This window comes from Carlito syrichta, unplaced genomic scaffold (assembly GCF_000164805.1).
Source record: "Carlito syrichta isolate Samal-C Ts95f unplaced genomic scaffold, Tarsius_syrichta-2.0.1 Scaffold315818, whole genome shotgun sequence".
Classification (NCBI taxonomy): domain Eukaryota; kingdom Metazoa; phylum Chordata; class Mammalia; order Primates; family Tarsiidae; genus Carlito; species Carlito syrichta.
Window position 1 is genome coordinate 153,065 of NW_007259914.1, and position 23,344 is coordinate 176,408.

At 43.7% G+C, this 23,344-nt stretch overlaps 1 protein-coding gene and 1 pseudogene across 1 annotated transcript in view; one reads left to right on the forward strand and one right to left on the reverse strand.

The window, feature by feature from the left end:
* Positions 1–23,344, reverse strand: part of PDSS2 (decaprenyl diphosphate synthase subunit 2) — a 291,983-nt gene that overhangs the window by 118,743 nt on the left and 149,896 nt on the right. The window contains exon 3 of the mRNA XM_008073307.2: positions 6,311–6,509. Within this exon, the coding sequence (XP_008071498.1) occupies positions 6,311–6,509 (199 nt within the window). The remainder of the gene's footprint in view (positions 1–6,310; positions 6,510–23,344) is intronic.
* LOC110594508 lies at positions 2,739–3,233 on the forward strand (annotated as a pseudogene).

Sequence of the window (23,344 nt, forward strand, 5' to 3'; positions counted from 1 at the left end):
CCAGGAACGGCCACTGCACTCCAGTCTGGGTGACAGAGTGAGACTCCAACTCAAAAAATAAAAAAAAATAAGATAAAATTAGCAGGTTTGGGCTGGATGCGGTGGCTCACGCCTATAATCCCAGCACTTTGGGAGGCCAAAGTGAGAGGATTACCTGAGCCACAGGTTTGAGACCAGCCTGGGCAACTTGGTGAGCTCTCATCTCTACAATAAATAAAAAAAAATTAGCCAGGCATGGTGGCGCATGCCTGTACTTCCAGCTACTTGGAAGGCTGAGGTGGAAGGATCACCTGAGCCCAGTAGGTTGAGGTTGCGGTGGCTGTGAGCATGCCACTGCACTCCAGCCTGGGCAGCAGAGTGAGACTCCAACTCAAAATAAATAAATAAAATAAAATCAGCAGAAAATATGTGATAGCCAAAAATGCAAAAATGTCACATGAAGGTATGGCAGAATACTACTTGTCTCCTAGTGTCTATTCTGTATATTGTTCAGATTTTTTGGCTGGATACATGGCTACCATAATAAAGATTTTATTTCCTCACCTCCCTTACAGCTAGGTGTGACCATATAGCTAAATTCTGGCCAATAGGATGCAAGCAGAAGGATCTAAAACAACTTCTGAGAAATGTCCTTCAAGTACGAATACTATATGACTTATTATCAAAATGGAGACACTGAAGAGTGAAAAGGAGTGCTAAAACAACTTGAATTTTATACTTTTTGAAATGTATATTTATTAACTAACAATTGATTTTGTTATTGCAGTGGACTCAACTAGATTTACTTGAAAATAAAGTTTTAAAATAAATAAAAATAACATATACTCACGTACATTAGAATAAAAAGAACTTCTTTTTTTTTTGAGTTGGAGTCTTACTCTATTACCCAGATTGGAGTGCAGTGGCATGCTCACGGCCACCGCAGCCTCAACCTGCTGGGCTCAGATGGATGATCCTTCCACCTCAGCCTTCCAAGTAGCTGAACTACAGGCACACGCCACTATCCCTGGCTAATTTTTTGATTTATTGTATAGGTGAGGTCTCGCCTAGTTGCCTAGGTTGGTCTCAAATCCATGGGTTTAGTCAATCCTCTTAAAGTGCTAGGATTATAGGTGTGCGCCACTGCACCCAGCCAAAAAAAGCTTCTTTATGTTGATTATCTAAAAATTAAAAAATACCACGTAGAATTTTCATTCTTGAGGCATCTCCACACGCTTTAACCCATTTCTGTCTCTAATACTGTGCCACTGGCATTTTTCTGAAGAATCTATTTTTTGTTTTTGTTTTTGTTTTTGAGTTGGAGTCTCACTCTATCGCCCAGACTGGAGTGCAGTGGCTGCTTCCGGCCACCGCAGCCTCGACCTGCTGGGCTCCGGCGATCCTTCCGCCTCAGCCTTCCAAGTAGCCGGAATTACAGGCATGCGCTACCACGCCCAGCTGATTTTTTGATTTATTGTAGAGATGAGGTCTCACTGCCCAGGCGGGTCTCGAACCCGCGGGCAAAGGCAATCCTCTCACCTCAGCCTCCCAAAGGCGCGGGATTACAGGCTGAGCCACCGAGCCTGGCAGAATCTATTTTTTAAATATGGCATTTTAAAATAAAACTGCCAGCAATATTCTTTACAAGTGCATTTTATCGTGAATTAGGTTGAAATTATTGATACCTTCAATTATTTCTCCTTGATAGACCACAATATTTTAAATTGAGAAAATGCTCTTTCTTACAGGTTCTGAGTTACCTGATAAGTTCAGAGTAAATTTGCTAAATGGAGGACATAATTCTCATTTCTAAAATATTGAACTGTATAAATATTCCAGTTCTAATATTTTTATAGACACCATCTTTTAGCCTCCATCAGAGTATCTTTCTTTTATTTTTCATTTTTAATTTTAAAGATGTGGGGTACAGTTCAAGGTTAGGCATACAAATATTCATTATGCAGGTACTCTTGTTGATGAGGTGTGCTCCCCCCGCCCCTAGCAGTTTTCCACAACTGCCAGTCCCACCGCCACCTTCCCCTGGCAATTTCCCACTACTGCTACTGCCAATAGAGAGTACCTTCTTCTTTTTTTTTTTTTTTTTGAGTTGGAGTCTCACTGTCGCCCAGACTGGAGTGCAGTGGCTGCTCCTGGCCACCGCAGCCTCGACCTGCTGGGCTCCAGCGATCCTTCCACCCCAGTCTTCCGAGTAGCTGGAACTACAGGTGCGTGCTACCACGCCCGGCTCATTTTTTTTTAATTTATGGTAGAGATGAGGTCTCCCCTGCCCAGGCGGGTCTCGAACCCGCAGGCTCAGGCAATCCACTCACCTCAGCCTCCCAAAGGCGTGGGATTACAGGCTGAGCCACCGAGCCCGGCTTGAGAGTACCTTTCTTTTTTTTTCTTTTTTTTTTGAGTTGGAGTCTCACTCTGTTGCCCAGACTGGAGTGCAGTGGCCGCTCCCAGCCACTGCAGCCTCGACCTGCTGGCCTCTGGCGATCCTTCTGCCTCAGCCTTCCAAGTAGCCGGAATTACAGGCATGCGCTACCACGCCCGGCTGGTTTTTTTTTGATTTATTGTAGAGATGAGGTCTCGTTGCCCAGGCGGGTCTCGAACCCACAGGCTCAGGCAATCCACTCACCTCAGCCTCCCAAAGGCACGGGATTACAGGCTGAGCCACCGAGCCCAGCTGAGAGTACCTTTCTTAAACAAATATTTTAGCTTTTCCAGCCTCGGCCCTGGACTCTGCAGCTGCCATGATGTTGCTGTCCAAGAAGAGCTGGATTGCCACATATGAACACCTTTTTAAGGAGGTAGTGATGGTGGCCAAGGAGGATATCCATATGCCTGAGCACCTGGAACTGGCTGACAAGAATGTGCCCAACCTTCACGTCATGAAGGCCATGCAGTCTCTTAGGTCTCGAGGCTAGTAAAGGAACAGTGTACCTGGAGACATCTCTACCAATACCTAACCAATGAGTGTATCCGGTATCTATGTGATTACCTCCGCCTGCACCCCGAGAGTGTGCCAGCCACCCTGTCTTGCAGCATCCAGACACTGGCAGACCTTGGCTCAAAGGTCTGGAGGGTGAGCAACCTGCAAGACTCCCAAGAAAGGAAGCTGACAGAGACACCTGCAGACAGAAAGCTGTGCCCCTGAGGGCCAACGAGAAAGCTGAGGCTGGGGCTGGGTCACAACCCAATTCCAGTTTAGAGGAGGATTTGGTTGTGGATATGGTCAGTTGCCTCAGTAACATTAGAGGGGTTTATTTTGTGTGGAACAACTTGTAGCCAGGAAAACTTTAAAAAAACAAAAACAAATATTTTGATAAAACAAAAATTGTCAAATAGATGGTCTCTATGGCTATTTTGATGTTTGCCAAATTCAGATGCTGCAAAATCTGGAACTTTTCAATCTCATTTCATTCGTGTGTGTGTGTATGTGTACAGTTTATTCCAAGTAGGAACACTACCAAAAGATTCTTCCTGCAAGGTGAGGCACTGCAAATTACAACTATAAAACTGAACACTTAATCTTATATCCTTGGAGGTATCGCTATCTATTTTGTTTCTTCCTCACTTTTGTATGGAAAAATTCTAATGGAAGCTTTGTTTTCATTATGTAATTCTCCAAAAGTCTCCTTTGGTATTCCATTGTTGAACAGTTGATTTAAGATTTCCAGGCCGGATGCGGTGGCTCACACCTATAATCCCAGCACTTTGAGAAGACTGCCTGAGCCCACAGGTTTGAGACCAGTGCAGGCAACTTGGTGAGACTTCATCTCTACAATAAATCAAGAAAAGATGACCGGACGTGGTGTCGCATGCCTGTAGTTCCACTTACTTGGAAGGCTGAGGCGGAAGGATCGCCTGAGCCCAGCAGGTTGAGGCTGCGGTGGCCGCGAGTGTGGTACTGTACTCCAGCCTGGGTGACAGAGTGAGACTCTGACTCAAAAAATATGTAATAATAATAATCATAATAATTTTATCTTCATGAACTTTTAAACTGAATATCTAGTCTCTCGCACAAAGGCTTTACTACTCTTGATAGAATATATTTCCAAAAGCTTTACCATGATCCCATGAATGGATGGAAAGAAAAAACAAACAATTTTTAGAATTCATTTGATGTATATAATTATCTTAAGTCCCTGATGACCCTGAACTTAAACTGAATTTAACTCTTTGCTAAGTTCTGCCAATGGAGCCAACAAACATAAAAACTAGGGCTTCCCTTCTTCTAGGTGCATATCAAAGCTTGTCATTGAAATTAGTAAAAGTAACTTAGAAGAATGGTCACTTATCTAATAAAAGATGTACATTACACGGTGATACATACATACACCTTCTGCAGCTGCATAAAGTAGGTTTTGACACTTTTTCAGCAAATTTGCCTCTTCTTGTTTTCATGTGGCTAGTGAAGGTCTTTTTTTTTTTTGAGTTGGAGTCTCACTCTGTTGCCCAGACTGGAGTGTAGTGGCCGCTCCCGGCCACCGCAGCCTCGACCTGCTGGGCTCCGGCAATCCTTCCGCCTCAGCCTTCCGAGTAGCCAGAATTACAGGCATGTGCTACTACGCCAGGCTGATTTTTTGATTTATTGTAGAGATGAGGTCTCGCTGCCCAGGCGGGTCTCGAACCTGCAGGCTCAGACAATCCACTCACCTCAGCCTCCCAAAGGCGTGGGATTACAGGCTGAGCCACCGAGCCCGGCTGGTGAAGGTCTTATAGCCTCCATGTTGGTAACTAAATGTCAGTGATATTTTGTGTAAGTTATTCATTCCTCATTAACCTTTTTTTTTTGAGTCAGGATCTCACTCTGTCACCCAGGCTGGAAGGCAGTGGCACGATCATGGCTCACTGCAGCCTCAACTTCCTGGGCTCAGGCAATTCTCCTGCCTCAGCCTCCCTAGTAGCTAGGACTACAGGCGTGTGCCACCACACCTAGTTTTTTTTTTTTTTTTGTAGAGACGAGCTCTCACTTTGTTGCCCAGGCTAATCTTGAACTCCTGGGCTCATGTAATCCTCCAGCCTTGACTTCTCAAAGTGCTGGGATTATAGGCGTGAGCCACTGTGCTCGGCCACGTCATTAACTTTCTTGAGAAACAAAAATCATGCTTTAAAAAAAAAACATATACTTTTAATTTTTTTGAGCTTACTGCTGCCAAAAGGGCTTATCATAAAAACAAAGTGTTGCCAAACAATAAAACAGTTACAGATAAGCGAGCGTACTCAGGCTACTTTCTACCTGCTATGTTGCCCAGGCTGGTGTCAAACTCCTGGGCTCATGCAATCCTCCCACCTTGGCCTCCCAAAGTGCTGGGATTATAGGCGTGAGCCACCATGCCTGGCCTAGGTATTAATCTTGAAGAAATAATCTGGAATAAGGAAAATTGATATGCAAAGATGTTTACTGAAGATCTACTTATGACAGTAAAAAATAATAAGCAATTTAAATGTCCAATGAGGAATCTGTTAAATAAGTGATATTATATCCCAATGACTAAATATTATACAGTCATTAAAAAGTTTATGACAAATGTTAGTAACATGGGAAAATGCTCACTATAATATGAAGTAGGAAAAAACAAGGAGGAGTAAAGGAAAAAAACCCTCATGCACAGGAAGTTTTCACCTATATTACAGGAAAAATATCCACATATATAAAGGTATTAATGGACGAAAAAGACTGCAAGGAAATAATCAAAATATTAATAGTAATTATCTCTAGGTAGTGGGATTATAGGGAATATTTATTTATACCTTGTTTATTTGGAAGATTTAATACTATCCTAAAATTAACAAATAATTCATCTATAATCAGAAAAACAGGCTGAGCACAGTGGCCTGTGATCCCAGCATTTTGGGAGGCCAAGGTGAGAGAATTCTTGAGCCCAGGGGTTTGAGACAAGCCTGGGCAACTTGGTGAGACGTTGTCTCTGCAATAAACCAAGAAAAATTAGACAGGCATGGTGGTGCATGCCTGTAGTTCCAGCTACTTGGAAGACTGAGGTGGAAGAATCAATCACATGAGCCTAGCAGGTCAACACTGTGGTGACCATGAGTATGGCACTGCACTCCAGTCTGGGCAACACAGTGAGACTCCAACTCAAAAAAAAAAAAATCAGAAAAATAGAAATCAATTTCAAAGCTCTTTTCCAGCATTTCCATTTTACTGGATGCTGACAGTGCCACCACCATCTTTCCACAGTCTTACTGGGTATCTACGTGAGGGGAGTTGGAACAGCAGGGTGCACAGACCTCTGGGCTCCAACAGCTGACCAGGAGCCAACTGAGGGTCACACGGGCCCAAGCAAACCCGGCCCATTTTTACCTTGGTGTTCTGTAGCAGAGCTAGTCCATTGCAGGCATTTGCTAGAAGAAAGTCTCCACTCAGGATCGCAATTTTATTTCCGAATTGCATGTCTTTCAGTGGTCCATCAGAAGACTGCAATTCATTGAGATTGACGATTCCACGATGTACAAGGAGAGCAGTGTGGATCAGTTCGGTGATCTCTGCCAGACTTCTTTGACTAAAACATGAAGATCTGTCTGAGTGTCAAGAATGCCACTTTATCACTAATGTCAGACTTTAGTTTAGAACAATAAGATATTCTGGAGATTATTTCCTTTTCAAATTACTTTTCAAGAAAGTTTTAAACAGAAGCCTCCCCATGGAGTAGTCTGGGATCTATAAGCAGATCTTGGCACCTTCCTTCTTCAGGCCACTCCTCACTCTACCCCACAAGTCACCAGGACATCCAGACGGAAGCCCACATAAGTCACTAGGATATCCAGACAGAAGCCCCTGTGAGTTACTAGGACATCCAGACAGAAGCTGGCAGTGGACGGCCACACTCCACAGGACCACTTAGATACTTCGCTCTCATTACACTTTTCTCACTCTTATAACTTGAGATTCTTGAGACTCGTAGTAGCATCTAATAGAACTCCACTTAAAAAACATTTATTTTTGAGTTGAAGTCTCACTCTGTTGCCCAGGCTGGAATGCAGTGGTGCGATCAATGGCCACCAAAACCTTGACCTGCTGGACTCAGGTGATCCTTCTACCTCAGCCTTCCAAGGAACTGAAAACATAGGCACGTGCCACCAAGCCTAGTTAATTTTTTTGATTTATTGTAGAGATGAGGTCTTGCCAAGTTGTCCAAGCTGGTATCAAACCCCTGGACTCAAGCAATCCTCTTGCCTCTGCCTCCCAAAGTGCCGGGATTACAGGTGTGAGCCATCATGCCCAGCTAAATTTTAATGATTTGGAAAGAATATTCTGAAGATGATATATAGAAAAATCTACAAAAGTAATGGAGAAAGTGGACAGATGGGGGAAGGGAAATAACTATTATAAAGGTCCAAGGGAGATGTAACAAAAGGGTTTGACCTAGGAAAACAGCTTAGACGTGGAGAGGAATATGTAGCAAACAATCAAGTAATAAATAAATGAGACAAATAAACATTACAGTACTAGTTAACAGCTAATAGCAATCACATGAAGATACAATTCAACAAAATTAAAAAGCCAAACAACTTGGCATGATCAAAAGAAAAAAATCTCATTTCCAATTCATTTCCTGTGTTAACAAAATTAAGAGAATATGTAAAGGTGACCCTGTGGACATACTGTACTAGATTACAAATTTGGGGAGTAGGGAAAGGAGATTCACCTATGAGTTAATCAGCTTCTGAGAAAAGAGTAAATTCATGGCTTAGATGAAAATCTCATTATAAGGCTTATAAGATTATTCAGAAGTTACCAGAAAATTAATCCCAGCATTTTGAGAGGCCGAAGCAGGAGGATTGCTTGATGCCAGGAGTTCAGGATCAGCCTGGGCAACAAAGTGAGAACTCAACCTCTACTACAAAAAATAGAAAATTAGCCAGGTGTGGTGACATGCAACCAGAGAGGCTCTAAAACGCAATCTATTTTGGTTAGACCAAGCTGCTTCTCAGATATGCCTGTTGAAAGCTTTAAAAAAGTTTCCCTGAAGGAGCTAAATTTGAGATGGGTCTTGACAGATAAGTAGAGTTTCTATGCCTATTGAATAGTAGTCCCAGCTACTCAGGAGGCTGAGACAGGAGGATCACTTGAGCCCAGGAGTTTGAGGCTGCAGAGAGTCATGATTATGCCACTGTACTACAGCCTGAGCATCAGAGTAAAACCCTATCTCAAAAACCAAATAAATAAATCAACCAACAAATAAATAAAGACAGACAGAAAGAAAAAGAAGTTAACAGAAAACACTTTTTAAAAGTAGAACATTTGCCGGGCTCAATGGCTCAGCCTGTAATCCTGCACCTTGGGAGGCTGAGGTGAGTGAATTGCCTGAGCCCACGGGTTCAAGACCCACCTGGGCAACTTGGTGAGACCTCATCTCTACAACAAATCAAAAAAAAAAAAAACTAGCCGGGTGTGGTAGCGCGTGCCTGTAGTTCCAGCTACTTCGAAGGCTGAGGTGGAAGGATCGCCGGAGCCCAGCAGGTCGAGGCTGTGGTGGCCAGGAGCAGCCACTGCACTCTAGTCTGGGCAACAGAGTGAGACTCCAACTCAGGAAAAAAAAAAAAAAAGTAGAACATTTAAAATTATCTTTTAAAAAAGTTAATGAAAGAAAGAAATAGGCTGGGTGCAGTGGCTCACACCTGTAATCCCAGCAATTTGAGAGGCTGAGTCCAGGAGTTCGAGAACAGCCTGGGCAACACAGTGAGACCTCGTCTCTACAATAAATAAAAAAAAATTAGCCAGGTGTGGTAGCACACACCTGTAGTCCCAGCTACTCGGGAGGCTGTGGTGGGAGGATCACCTGAGTCCAGGAGATCAGGGCTGTTGTAAACCATGATCAGGCCACTGCACTACAACCTGAACAACAGAGTGAGAACTCGACTCAAAAAATAAAATAAAGAAAGGAATAAAAATGTTCTTTCTTACTACTGTGGAAGTGATTTCTAGTTTACAAAACTATTCACTAAAAAAATCCATATTGTGCATTTCACAAAAATCACACAATGATATAATGGGCTAGCATAAAACTCTAAAAGGCTAAGCATTTGGACCAGTCTCTCATGCCGTTCATCTTATGACAAAAAGTGATAACCAGGCATGTAAGAAATTGTAGGTGTTTTGAATTACCCAAAGGATGAAAATGAGTGACTGAGAGCTTTTTGTTTTTTTTTGAGTTGGAGTCTTACTCTGTCGCCCAGGCTGGAGTGCTGTGACACACTCACAGCCACCCCAGCATTGACCTGCTGGGCTTCGGCGATCCTTCTGCCTCAGTCTTCCAAGTACCTGGAACTACCGGCGTGCACTACCACGCCCAGCTATTTTTTGATTTATTGTAGAGACGAGGTCTCGCCAATTTGCCTGGGGTGGTCTCGAACCCGCAGGCTCAGGCAATCCACTCACCTCAGCCTCCCAAAGTGCTGGGATTACAGGTTGAGCCACTGAGCTTGGCAAGAGCTTTTAATAAATGCATCTATAATCATAAAATAATATTCATTAAATAAATGGTAACTTTTAAATACTGCATGGCCAGAAACGACAAAAACAATAAATACACAATGCATAATAAAAGTAAAAGTCCACCATTTACAAAGAAATTTTGTTTATATTATCCACTTGTTATTCTAATTACAGAGGTTAAATACTTGATCAAGAAGAGTGAGTTTATTTTTATGTTATTTATTTAGTTTTGAGTTGGGGTCTCACTGTGTCATGCAGGATGGAGTGCAGTGGCATGAGCGACTGGCCAAGAACAAAAGAATTTTAAAAAGACAAAGCATCGTGGCTCACACCTGTAATCCCAGCACCTTGGGAGGCCTAGGCAGGAGGTTTGCTTGAACCTAAGAGTTGGAACCCAGTCTAGGCAATAGAGCAAGACCTTGCCTCTGCAATAAATACAAAAATTAGCTGGGCGTGGTGGTGTGTGCCTGTAGTCCCAGCTACTTGGGAGGCTGAGGCGAGAAGATTGCCTGAGCCCAGGAGCCTACTTGGGAGGCTGTGGTGAGCTGTGATCGTGCCACTCCAGCCTGGGTAACAAAGTGAGATCCTGACTCAAAAAAAAGAAAGAAAAAAAAAGGGAACTCAGAGCCACTTTGTCATAGATGGTAACCAGTGACAACATTTATAAAATGTTCATTAAGATGTTCAGTGAATAGTAAATGATGCAGGTAGTGGGAGAAATAAGCCAAAGTTACCAACGTTACCAACGCATTGCCTACCACATGCCCACCACAAGCTTGTCCAAGTTTTATCTCACTTTTGAAGCACAATAGAAGGGAATTTTGCAGGGAAAAAGTCGATTAATAACAGTTCATAGTAACTGGGGAAGGTCAAGCAGTTTCCAAATCATTTGATCAGAATGAAATAAACTGACTTAACCCAGTCAGGAATCTGAAAACAGTTCTACTTCTGCCTGTTACAGGAGACAGTTCATAGGCAAATCCCTTAAACTCCTAGGCCCTTGTCCTTCTCATGGATGAAGGAGGGGGTCTGGAGAAATAGATCCCTCCTGGTCTCAAATTATAAGATTCAGGAATTTTTTAAAAAAGAGTTACCTAGGCTGGTATCAATAGTAAAATAACTAAAAACTATTGCTATCACTGGCACCTACTGTTCCATAGGAAATCAGAATGAAGTGACTGGTCATCTCTAAATCTGTTCTGCAATTCCACTACCTAGTAGAGCGTGCTCAGGTTCTATAATTTTGTCAGTGGATAAACAACTCTGGATCACATTATGCAAGAGTCCAATTTAGTGTACATCAGGGAAGCAGTGATGGTATGGAAAAACCTGAGAAGCCGGGCTCGGTGGCTCAGCCTGTAATCCCGCACCTTTGGGAGGCTGAGGTGAGTGGACTGCCTGAGCCCGTGGGTTCGAGACCTGCCTGGGCAACTTGGCGAGCCCTCATCTCTACAATAAATCAAAAATTAGCTGGGTGTGGTAGCGCCCGCCTGTAGTTCCAGCTACTTGGAAGGCTGAGGCGGAAGGATCGCGGGAGCCCAGCAGGTCGAGGCTGCGGTGGCCGGGAGCGGCCACTGCACTCCAGTCTGGGTGACAGAGTGAGACTCCAACTCAAAAAAATAAAAACCTGAGAAAAATTTCCTCTGATTATCTTATTCCTATTTTAGCTACTCAAAGCAATCTATTAAACTTTCATGTACTGGGTTTTAAAAACTGTCTGAAATAAAAGTCTTCATGCCATTTTATGTACATATATTTTAGTATTCTTACATATTTTCCACACTAACTCTTGACTAGAAAAAAGTCACAAATGAATATTTATGCTAAGTAATCAAGCTGGGCATAGTGGCTCACACCTGCAATTCAAGCACTTTGGAAGGCTGAGATAAGAGGATTGCCAGAGTCCCGGTGTTCGAGACCAGCCTGGGCAACTTGGCGAGATCTTGTCTCTACAATAAGTCAAAAAATTACAAGGCATGGTGGCACACGCCTATAGTTACAGCTACTTGGAAGGCTGAGGCAGAAGGATCAGCTGGGCCCAGCAGATAGACACTGCAGTGGCTGTGATCGTGCCACTGCACTCCAGCCTGGGTGACACAGCGAGACTCTGACTAAATAAAAGTAATCAGAGTAAGGAAGTAATTACCACAATGAAAGAAATGCCAAGAATTAACTTGTTTTTATAAGAATTTTCACCAAATCACTTTCTTTTAGTTAAGCAACTTCATCTGCTTTTGATCTGTCCATTTCCTCTAATATTTCTTCAACTTCTTCAGCATCCTAAGCTTCAGAAATTAGGACGGCAGACATTGCTAGTTGCATATCCATTATTTCCTTCCTTACAACTAACATACCTCTTACTATATTTAGAGTAACAATGTTCTCTCTTAAAAATACCCGCCTCGTGGATTGTCTGAGCCTGTGGGCTCTAGACCAGCCTGTACAACTCGGCAAGATTGTGTCTCTACAATTAAAACAAACAAACAAACAAACAAAAAACTCGTCTGGTTCGAGATCTGCCTGGGCAACCTGGTGAGACTTCATCTCTACAATAAATCAAAAATTAGCCAGGTATGGTAGTGCGCGCCTGTAGTTCCAGCTACTTGGAAGGCTGAGGCGGAAGGATCGCCAGAGCCCAGCAGGTCGAGGCTGCAGTGGCTGGGAGCAGCCACTGCACTCCAGTCTGGGCGACAGAGTGAGACTCCAACTCAAAAAAAATAAAAACTCGTCTCCCTGGAATTCCCTCTGGCTAGCTGCGATCATGTGATACAGCCTGGTAATAAAACGTAAGCACCAGTTTACTAGGTCCAGTTTCTGAGAAATAGGTGAGTTCTGATAGACGGGAACAGATCCCGTTGGGGTATACCTTTGGCATTTTGGGTTGACCCCTGCTTCCTGTCTGTAATATGGCCCAACAGCCTAGAGGCACAGAAGAAACTTAAGGACCCCAAGGAGGGCCCCAAACCAAGGATGGTAGAGCAAAAAGAAAGAAGTCAGGTTCCCTGATGACTTCTCCAGGACTGCCCCAGCTGGGAAGTGCCCACCTCTAGACTTCTTGTTCTCTGAGATAAACACTGTACTCTCTTTTGCTACTATTTGTTACAGTCCTGTAACAAATAAATTTCTGAAAGATATGGTCAATAAAAGTTGTGTCACAAAAATGGTAAGGACTCCTGTGCTCAATTTCTGTACTCTGGTTTTATTCACCTAAGATCACCTCTCAGAGGTCATTCCACATTGTTTACAGGTAGAGAGCCCCCTTGTTCTAGTTACCCTCTCTGCTGAGGCGCACAGCATAGGGTGGTATATAGCTTCTGCTGCAAAAGGGGGCATGCTCATTATATTTTGTTTAGAGACTTTTGTTTGTGTTTTTGTTTTTGAGTTGGAGTCTCACTCTGTCACCCAGACTGGAGTGCAGTGGCCGCTGCCGGCCACTGCAGCCTCAACCTAATGGGCTTCGGCAATCCTTCTACTTCAGCTTTCCAAGTAACTGGAACTACAGGTGCGTGCTACCACACCCAGCTAATTTTTGATTTATTGTAGAGACGAGGTCTTGCCAAGTTGCCCAGGCAGGTCTCAAACCTGCGGGCTCAGGCAATCCATTCACCTCAGGTTCCCAAAGTGCTGGGATTACAGGCTGAGCCACCAAGCCTGGCTTGTTTAGAGACTTTTAATCAATCAGCCCAACTGTCCCTTCTGGAAAGTGCTCTCTTATTTCCCCAGATTGAACTCTTTCCTGTGTGCGTGAAGGCCTTCGGATATTAGGCAGCTCAGTCATTTTTCATACTCGATGGTCATGATTTCTTTAGCCATCTCTCTCCCTACTGCCTTCCTCCCTCGCCACACTGAAAATTTTACTATTCAATTTCCCTGGGCTGCCTATAAATATTTGTTAAATGAGTCACTCTTTACTTAGCAATCAATTTTACGAAGGTTCTAGGGGACTGCTATCACTATTGGTTTCAAAAGGAAGGAATGATATGAACTGAAAAGTCGAGTTTATAGAATCAGAGTTGGACATGACCCCAGAGGTCAATCAGCCTCCAATGAGCCCACTTTAGGTATGAAGGGTAACTACCTCACGGGAGCTATGTCTGCTGGAGCTATGTCAGTTTTAATTATTAAAAATTCTTACTTATGATAATGTGAAATCTCTTCAAATGTTTTGCATTTAGGTTGGTGCTAAAATAGGAGGGTCAACCGTGTTTCACCACACAGAAAAGACATATAAAAGACAACAAAGACTCCTTTTTCTTTCTCTCTGTCTTCCCTCTCTTCCTCCTTTCCTCCCTCCCTTCCTTCTTTTTGAGAGAAAATAACAGTGAATAATATTTACATAATCTTCTTGGCCTGATGGTGGCTTATGCCTTTAATCCCAGCACTTGGGGAGGCGAGAGGATTGCTTGAGCCCAGGAGTCCAAGACCAGCCTGGGCAACATAGAGAGACCTAATCTCGACCCAAAAAAAAAATCTTTCTTAGTTTTACAATAGTAAAATTATTTACACTTTGACATTCTTAACACCTTTTAAAAGTGATCTTAAGAAAAAAAACCTTTTTATTTTGGGAATTTTCAAACATTTGAAAGTGGAAAATATAGCATCAAGAAACTCTGGACCCATCACCCAGCTTCAAGAATTTCTAACCATGGCTAACCTTGCTTCAGCAACACCCTTCATTTTTTTTTCAGATTTCAAAATAAACACCAAATATCATGTCATTTCATCTGAAAATGCTTTAAAAATACTATTTTTTAAAATACCTAAAGTGAGCCGGGCTCGGTGGCTCAGCCTGTAATCCCGCGCCTTTGGGAGGCTGAGGTGAGTGGATTGCTTGAGCCTGCGGGTTGGAGACCCGCCTGGGCAGGCGAGACCTCATCTCTACAATAAATCAAAAAAAAATTAGCTGGGCAGGGTAGTGCGCGCCTGTAGTTCCAGCTACTCGGAAGGCTGAGGCGGAAGGATCGCCAGAGCCCAGCAGGTGGAGGCTGCGGTGGCCGGGAGCGGCCAGTGCACTCAGTCTGGGCGACAGAGTGAGACTCCAACTAAAAAAAAAAAAAAAAAAAAATACCTGAAGTGTTATCACTACCACTTATTAAATTCCTTTGAGCCAATTAATTACTGTATGCTGAGTACTGTGTAGTAAATTTTGGAAATTTTGGAAATAAGAGGACTGCCATTCTCAACTTTAAAACTTATTATGAAGCTACTGCAATTTTTAAAAGTATGGTAATATCACAAGAATAGACTAATAAATTAGTGGAATGGAATCCGGAAACAGATTCAAATATATTTGAGTAATTACTTATTTACGGCAAAGATAACAACAGAAATCATTTAGGGAAAAGATGCATTTTTCTGACAAATAACGTTGGGGCAACTGGCTATCAATTAAGAGAAAAGAATAATAATGTTAGATTCCCTATCTTACACCAGAGATAAAAATATTATTTAGATGGATTAACCATCTAAATGTATGCATATATACATACATACATACTTTTTTATTTTTTAGTTGGAGTTTCCCTCTATTGCTCTGGCTGGAGTGTGATGGCACGGTCAAGGTTCACTGCAGCCTCAACCTCTTGGGCTCAGGTGGTCCTTCTGCCTCAGCCTTCCAAGTAGCTGAACATATAGGTACACGCCACCATGCCTGGCTAGTCTTTTTCTCTTCTTTTCTTTTTTTTGTAGAGACAAAGTCTTGCTATGCTGCCTAAGTTGTAAATATACAAAAAAGTTTAATACCAAAATATACCAAAAAAGACTAAGACAAATACAGACTCGAATTATTTGCAATTCATACAATAGACAAAAGGCTTATATTCGAAACATGTGTGATGCTTGTCCAAGTTAGTAAACAACTCAGTAGCAAAATGGGAAAGGGTATAAAGAGGTAATTCCAGAAGAAACACAGTCAAAAACCATATAAAATGATGCTTAACCTCACAAATAATTTAGAAGGGGAGTATCATGAGGTAATATTTCTAGTTCATTAGCGTTGTAAAAATGAAAAGGATTAAGAAGTTTTACCATTTTGGTAAAGGTGGAAACAGATCTCATACTGATGACCCAAGAGCTAAATAAAGTCATAGACATGCAGCTTGGCAAACAGCATATCCAAAAATACATGGAATTGAAAAGCCTTTGTTGCTGGGCACACCAGCTGGCCACAGTGCCCACCACTTCCTCTAACTTATATACATTCACTTGAACAGCCTGACCCTTGAAGGCAACCACCTTCAGGGAAATTTTTCCTTAATACACTACTATATTAGATTTGTACAAGCATGGCATCTGAGAAAATAAAAGATATGCATTCACCTTGATCTATGATATCCTGTTGAAATAATAACATGATTTTATTACACACACTTAAACATGCTTTACATATTTATTTATTTTTTGGAGAAAGGGTCTTACTCTGTCTCCCAGGCTGGAGTGTGGTGGTGTGATCATAGCTTATCCAGCCTCAAACTCCTGGGTTCAAGAGATCTATCTCCCGCTTCGGTCTCCCAAAGTGCTGGGATTACAGGTGTGAGCTACTGGCCTTTTTTAAAATTTTTTTTTTTGAGTTGGAGTCTTACTCTGTCACCCAGACTGGAGTGCAGTGGCCGCTCCCGGCCACCGCAGCCTCGACCTGCTGGGCTCCGGCGATCCTTCCACCTCAGCCTTCCAAGTAGCTGGAACTACAGGCGCGCACTACCATGCCCAGCTAATTTTTAAAAATATATTGTAGAGACGAGGTCTCACCAAGTTGCCCAGACGGGTCTCGAACCCACGGGCTCAGGCAATCCACTCACCTCGGCCTCCCAAAGCGCTGGGATTACAGGCTGAGCCACTGAGCCTGGCCGCTACTGGCCTTTTTTATTTTTTTTTTAGTTGGAGTCTCACTCTGTCACCCAGACTGGAGTGCAGTGGCCGCTCCCGGCCACCGCAGCCTCGACCCGCTGGGCTCCGGCGATCCTTCCGCCTCAGCCTTCCGAGTAGCCGGAAATACAGGCATACGCTACCACGCCCGGCTGATTTTTTGATTTGTTGTACAGATGAGGTCTCGCTGCCCAGGCGGGTCTCGAACCCGCGGGCTCGGGCAATCCACTCACCTCAGCCTCCCAAAGGCACGGGATTACAGGCTGAGCCACCGAGCCCGGCTTTGGCCTTTTTTATAGCGATGTGGTTCCACTGTGTTGCCTACGCTGGTCTCAAACTCCTAGCCTCAAGTGACCCTCTCACCTTGGCCTCCCAAAGGGCTAGGATTATGGGTGTGAGCCACTATGCCGGGAAACTTACGTTTGTTTTATACACTTACCAACTCTCCAGTGCAGTCGTTGTAGATCTGCCACACTCTTTTTAATTGTTAATTAGTGTTGTACTGCATTAATGAACATTTATATTATTTCAAAATTTTTGCTGTTACCCAACTAAGTATCGTATGCTATTAAAAACAAGCATGTTTAGGCCAGGCATGGTGGTTCATCCTTATAATGCCAGCACTTTGGAAGACGGAGGCAGGAGGATCACTTGAGACCAGTAGTACAAGACCAGCCTGGGGCTACATAGTGAGATCCAATCTCTACACAAATTTTATTTTATTTTTTGAATTGGAGTCTCACTCTGTAGCCCAGACTGGAGTGCAGTGGCACGCTCATGGCCACTGCAGCCTCGACTGGCTGGGCTCACGTAATCCTTCCACCTCAGCCTTCCAAGTTGTTGGAATTACAGGCACGCACCACCACACCTGGCTAATTTTTTGATTTATTGTAGAGATGAGGTTTCACCAAGTTGTCCAGGCAGGTCTCAAACCCACAGGGTCAGGAAATCCTCTCACCTTGGCCTCCCAAAGTGCTGGGATTAAAGGCATGAGCCACCTTGCCCAGCCTACACAAAAAATTTTAAAAATTAGCCGGGTGTGGTGTTATGTGCCTGTGGTTCCAGCTAATCAGGAGACTGTAGGCAAGATAAAAAAATAAATCACAGTGTGGTGCCATTTAGGAGCTGCTTGGCTTGGCAATATGAAGCTTACCAGGATAAAATTAGTATTTTATTTATTTATTATTATTATGATTATTTTTTTGAGCTAGAGTCTCATTTTGTCACCCAGGCTACCGCAGCCTCAACCTGTTGGGCTTAGGTGATCCATCCACCTCAGACTTCCAAGTAACTTGGAACTATAGGTACACACCACCATGCCTGGCTAATTTTTTGATTCACTGTAGAGACGAGGAGGTCTGGTCATGTTACCCAGGCTGGTCTTGAACTCTTGGGCTTAGGTAATCCTCTCGCCTCAGCCTCTCAAAGTGCTGGGATTACAGGCTTGAGCCACCGAGATTGGTTTTTTGACTTATTTTAGTGGTGGTCTTGCCAAGTTGTCCAGACTGGTAGTTCCGGCTATTTGGAAGGCTGAGGCGAAAGGATCACCTGAGCCCAGCTGGTCGAGGCTGAGGTGGCCAGGAGCGTGCTACTGCACTCCAGCTTGAGCAACAGAGTGAGACTCCAACTAAAAAATCAATAAGTAAAATAAATGAATTAAAAACAAATTATTCGGGCAAGGTGGTGCGTGTCTGTAGTCCCGGCCATTGAGAAGGCTGAAGCAGAAGGATCGCCTGAGCCCAGGAGCCTGAGGTTGCAGTGGCTGTGATTGTGCCATTGCACTTCAGCCTAGGCAACAGAGTGAGACTCTGACTCAAAAAAAGCCAAACATTTAGGAGTGACATGATTAGAATATGGACAGGGTGACAACAGGGGATGGGGAGTGATATAAAATATTGCAGTATTGCTGTGTGACCGAAAATCAAGGACAAGTTAAAAATATGTTTGAGATATGAATCCGAAATGTCTGCTAAAACAGTAACAGAATCAGGCAAGCAGGAAAATGATGAAACCACCAGGCCCACTGCTTCCCTGCCCAAAACCCCACACCAGTGCCCAATTCTCACATGTGGGTAAAAGTCGTGATCCCTACAATAGACTCCAAGGTCCATGTGACCTGCCACCGTTTCTCTACGGGCTGCCCTTTCTGACTTCACTCCCTCCCCTTCCATCCTCACTCACTTCTCTCTTGCTACACTTGTTTCCTTAAACACGTCAAGCCTTTTCTTATCTCCGGGCCTTTGCCCTTTCCTCTGTTTGGATGCTCTTGCCTTATTTATCTACAAGGTTTAGTCACTGGCCCGCCTCGGGTCTCCGCATAGCCTCCCGGTCACTCCATTCCCAGCAGAAGCCTCCCCTCCTCATGGGCACTTCTATCCTATTTTCTGCCTTTGTTCCCCTCCAAGGGACTTACTGCCACCTGACATATTGGCTATTTGTTTGTTTTTTTCCTTCTTAGACTTTTATTTCTTTGTGGGGATTTTTTGAGTCAGAGTCTCACTCTGTTGCCCAGGCTGGCGTGCAATGGCATGTTCACGGCCATTGCAGCCTCGACCTGGTGGGCTCCGGCAATCCTTCTGCCTTAGTATTCCAAGTAGCTGGAACCACAGGTATGTGCCACAGAGCTTGGCTGATTTTTTGATTTATTGTAGAGATGAGGTCTCGCCATGTAGCTCAGGCTGGTCTCAAACTCCTGAGCTCAGGCAATCCTCTCGTCTCCACCTCCCAAATAGAGTTTATTTCTCTCCCCACATTCCCATGGAAAGAAAGTTCCATAAGGGCCAGGAATGGGGGATGTGAAGAAGTAGATACAAGCAAAGCATTCCTAAAACAAACCTCACAAAATATCACGTGCAGAGGGCAAAAACAGGAGCTAGGAGCCATAGCAAAAAGGGGAAGCATTTGCTTTTGCAAACCCATGCTGGGTAAAAGAATCTTTCATGATAATCTTTAATTATAAGTGTCAAATGTTAATTTTTTATAAGTAGGCCAGACCTAAGACCCAAAACCCAAGAGAGTCATTCAATTTATGCTGTAATAATGAGAGAAACAGGGATTTTCCTATGCTGCCATTTATTCATGTTGATAACCTAAGCTAAGACAACTTTGAATTTGGAGTTTACCATGATCACATCATTCAAAATTAATCTTATTTCATTTTTAAATTTGGAAATGACAATTCAGATTTGTGTAATAGAAGAAAACAATCTCAACCATAAAAAGCAAAGCACCAAAGCTGCAGACCCTCATAAAGGTGACCTTTAGGTGGTGATAGAGGTAGAATTCAAGGGTTGAAAAGAGGGACCAGGCCTCACTTCCAGCCAGACCAGACATATCTAGCAATCACTGGAGGTACCAAGTGCTCTGTGCCTCTTCCAGAAAGGCTCACTCAACATTCTAAATTAAAGTAGACAGAAAGGAAGCAGAATATAAAAGTCTGTGCAGCTGGTCTCATTTCAAAGAAATAAGATACTTAAGTCTATATTAAAAATTTGCCCTGCCATGAAAACACAAGGTCTAGAAGTAAGGAAAAACAAACAAAAACAAAAACAAAAATCTTTTAAATAGTACTTCAATTAAAAAAAAAAAAACCTTTAAGACAAAATTCTCCCACATTCAGTGCTTTTATTTATTTATTTAATTGAGTTGGAGTCTCACTCTGTTGCCAAGGCACACTCATGGCTACCGCAGCCTCAACCTGCTGGGCTCAGGCGATCCTTCCACTTCAGCCTTCCAAGTAGTTGGAACTACAGGCGTGTGCCACCATGCCTAGCTAATTTTTTGATTTATTGTAGAGATGAGGTCTCACTAAATTGCTCAGGCTAGTCTCGAACACCTGGGCTCAGGCAATCCTCTCGCCTCCGCCTCCCAAAGTGCTAGTATTACAGGTATGAGCTACTGCACCCGGACCAGTGCTGTAATTTAGAACTACTGACAGTTTTGCAGAAATATAATTTTAAAATAATCACAGCCCAGCACAAAGACTTGTGCTTATTTCCTCCCCTCTTGATTTATCTCCAAAAGAAAAAAAACCCTTCACATTGATGTGTTCTGTAATTAATTCCCTCCGTACTTGCCAACCAGCCTACAAAGAGGTGAGCTACTTTGGGTGGTAGCAGTCATACTTGAAAGAGCAGAGGGATGTCGGGACTCAGCAAGGAGTCACCACATTTATCCCTAGAAATTAGCCAACCACAAAGAAACTTGTATCACATTGTCTCTTTATGCATGAACACAATACATTTCTGCTTGGTGATTAACAAACACACCTATGAATGTACTTTGATAAAGCATAGCCAAGTCAGCCAATTATGTTTAAGAACTTTAAAAAAAACACATTATTTTGAATAACTGACACAAACTTGACACTGACACCACATGACTCTCCTGTAGGTCAACCACATGCTTATTATAAGGGGTGGGGGTTAGCCAACTAGGAGTATCTGGTTTCTGGACACAGTTAAGCCAGGTTCTTTTCTGCCAGAGCAGCAGAGGGAAAGCCTAGGTCTCTAAGAGTACTTGGGGCCTGAGCATCACAAAAGGGGCATCACAAAAGGGGTTAAAAATACTTGAGACTACCAAAAAAGCCTAACAAGACATCTGGGTGCTCCGGCTGTCACTGTCAGGGCAGCCCTTGGAGGGAATGCCCGTATCAATTCGGTTTATCAGATGGACGGCTGATCAACATGAAACAGACTTGCTCTGGGCAGACTGAGCTGAGCTTCCTGACATGAATCCCAATGAGGCCCTCTGCTCTCCGCCACCGCGCTCTGCCACTTTTTACTGTTGTGGCTCCCTGGACATATGGGAATCCCTAGCGATGAGCACATAAAGCTGCCTCTAACTCAAGTGACGGCTCATTTCCCCCGGCTGAAGGCAGACATTAATATCCTGAGGAGATCAGACCCGCCTCCCTGACCCCCATCTACCGAAGCAAAACGACTGTCCTATTTCTTCATTTAATAAGCTTTTAATGAAGAAAACCCAAACCCCTTCTCTGACTAAGACACTGTTCTACATGAAAAGGTTACACAAATACATCAGATTCCATGTCAAAGTTTTCCAAAATATCTGTCCCCTCCCCACTGGAGAGCGGCCTCTGTCACCCGCCTTCCAGAATGCTCCTTCCTTCTGCTGGGTGCGAGTACAGTTCCCGCTCTGATAATTGCAAGTAGTCTTGTGCTATGGCAGGTGGAAGATTAGAGAACTGATTACAAGGAGCACACAGGACCTTCCATGTTCATTACAAGCTCCTTTCTTCGTGGGTTCATCATTTAGTTATGAAAAGTGCTTTGGGCACAACCAGACTGGAATAAGTGACAGTCTAGTGACAACCTGGAGAGTTTACCAGAAAATGCTGCTGAGTTAAGGAAGAATACAAGCACGCTGAAAATATCTGGTGAACTGGAGCTGGCACACATGCTTTGGTCTTGGAGGAGGAGGAAGAGCCGGGCTCGGTGTCTCAGCCTGTAATCCCAGCACTTTGGGAGGCTGAGGTGAGTGGATTGCCTGAGCCCACGGGTTCGAGACCCCCCTGGGCAACTTGGCGAGACCTCATCTCTACAATAAATCAAAAATTAGCTGGGCGTGGTAGCACGCACCTGTAATTCCAGTTACTTGGAAGGCTGAAGTAGAAGGATTGCCGAAGCCCATTAGGTTGAGGCTGCAGTGGCCGGCAGCGACCACTGCACTCCAGTCTGGGCGACAGAGTGAGACTCCAACTCAAAAAAAAAAAGAAGGGGAGGAAGGAAAGATGTGTAATCGCAAATGAAGAAAACTAGTGGACATTTTACCTGTGAATACCGGAGACTGGTTAACAACGAGAGGGCTGGAATCCTTGCTAAAGTTAAAGTTAGAGTGGGGCCCAATGCCTACTGGCCGGGGCTCTGTGAGTACTGAATTAATTCCTGAGAGGCTGAGGTGTGAGTTTTCTCTCCCGTAGAAAGCGAGTATGGGTTAGGAGAAGTGAAGGCTGCATGCTAAATGGGGCGCGGCAAGCCTGCAGGAGGGAGATGTCATTCTCAAAGACCTTTCCAACTAGACAGCGAGAGGCAGTGATAGGTGAAAGGGGACTACAGACAGCGAGAGGCAGTGATAGGTGAAAGGGGACTTGGCAGGCTTCATTTAAACCACGAAACATGTCCGAGCCTGGGAAATGTGAAAGTAAGGTGGGAATAAAGCAGCAAGATCTATTGCCTATGAAAAAAGGGTGTCAGGCTTAGCTCTAAAGTGACATGCTTAAAATGAGATTGCTTACACTGTCCCTAATCAAACTAGGTACCCCGAGATACAGGAACAAATCCCCCATGTCCTCCAAAACATTTCACTGAATCTTTCATGTCTAAAGGTAGGGAAATTGCTCAGCATGTTTAAACCATAGACAATAGAAGCTACGGGCAGGTATTCAATGTATGGGTTAATGCACAATTCATAACCCCTACGTCCCAGATATTCTGATGTTTTATATAGCTTCTCTTTTATCTTTACCACGTTTCAATATTAACCCTATTTTATGAGAAGGAAATGGATGCTCAAATATGTTAAGTGATTTGCCCAGGGTCTTATAACTAGTAAGCAATGGGGTTAGCTGACATCCTAAAGAAACAATTTTCTTTGTGTAACAGAATAATCATGGTAGCATCTACAGTCTGTCACCAGACACAGGACTGTGTCCTTAACCTCTGTTATGTAGTGGACTTCTTTGGCAATCTGATGACGCCTAGGGATTCTACAAAGAATGATGGTTTTAGCTCGGGCTCAGTGGCTCAGCCTGTAATCCCAGCACTTTGGGAGGCCAAGGTGAATGGATTGTGTGAGCCCGTAGGTTCGAGACCAGCCTGGGCAACTTGGCGAGACCTTGTCTCTACAATAAAACAAAAATTAGCTGGGGAGGGTAGCGCGCACCTGTAGTTTCGGTTACTTGGAAGGCTGAGGCAGAAGGATCACCAGAGCCTAGCAGGTTGACACAGGAGTGATCATGAGTATGCCACTGCACTGCAGCCTGGGCGATAGAGTGAGACTCTAACTCAAAAAAAA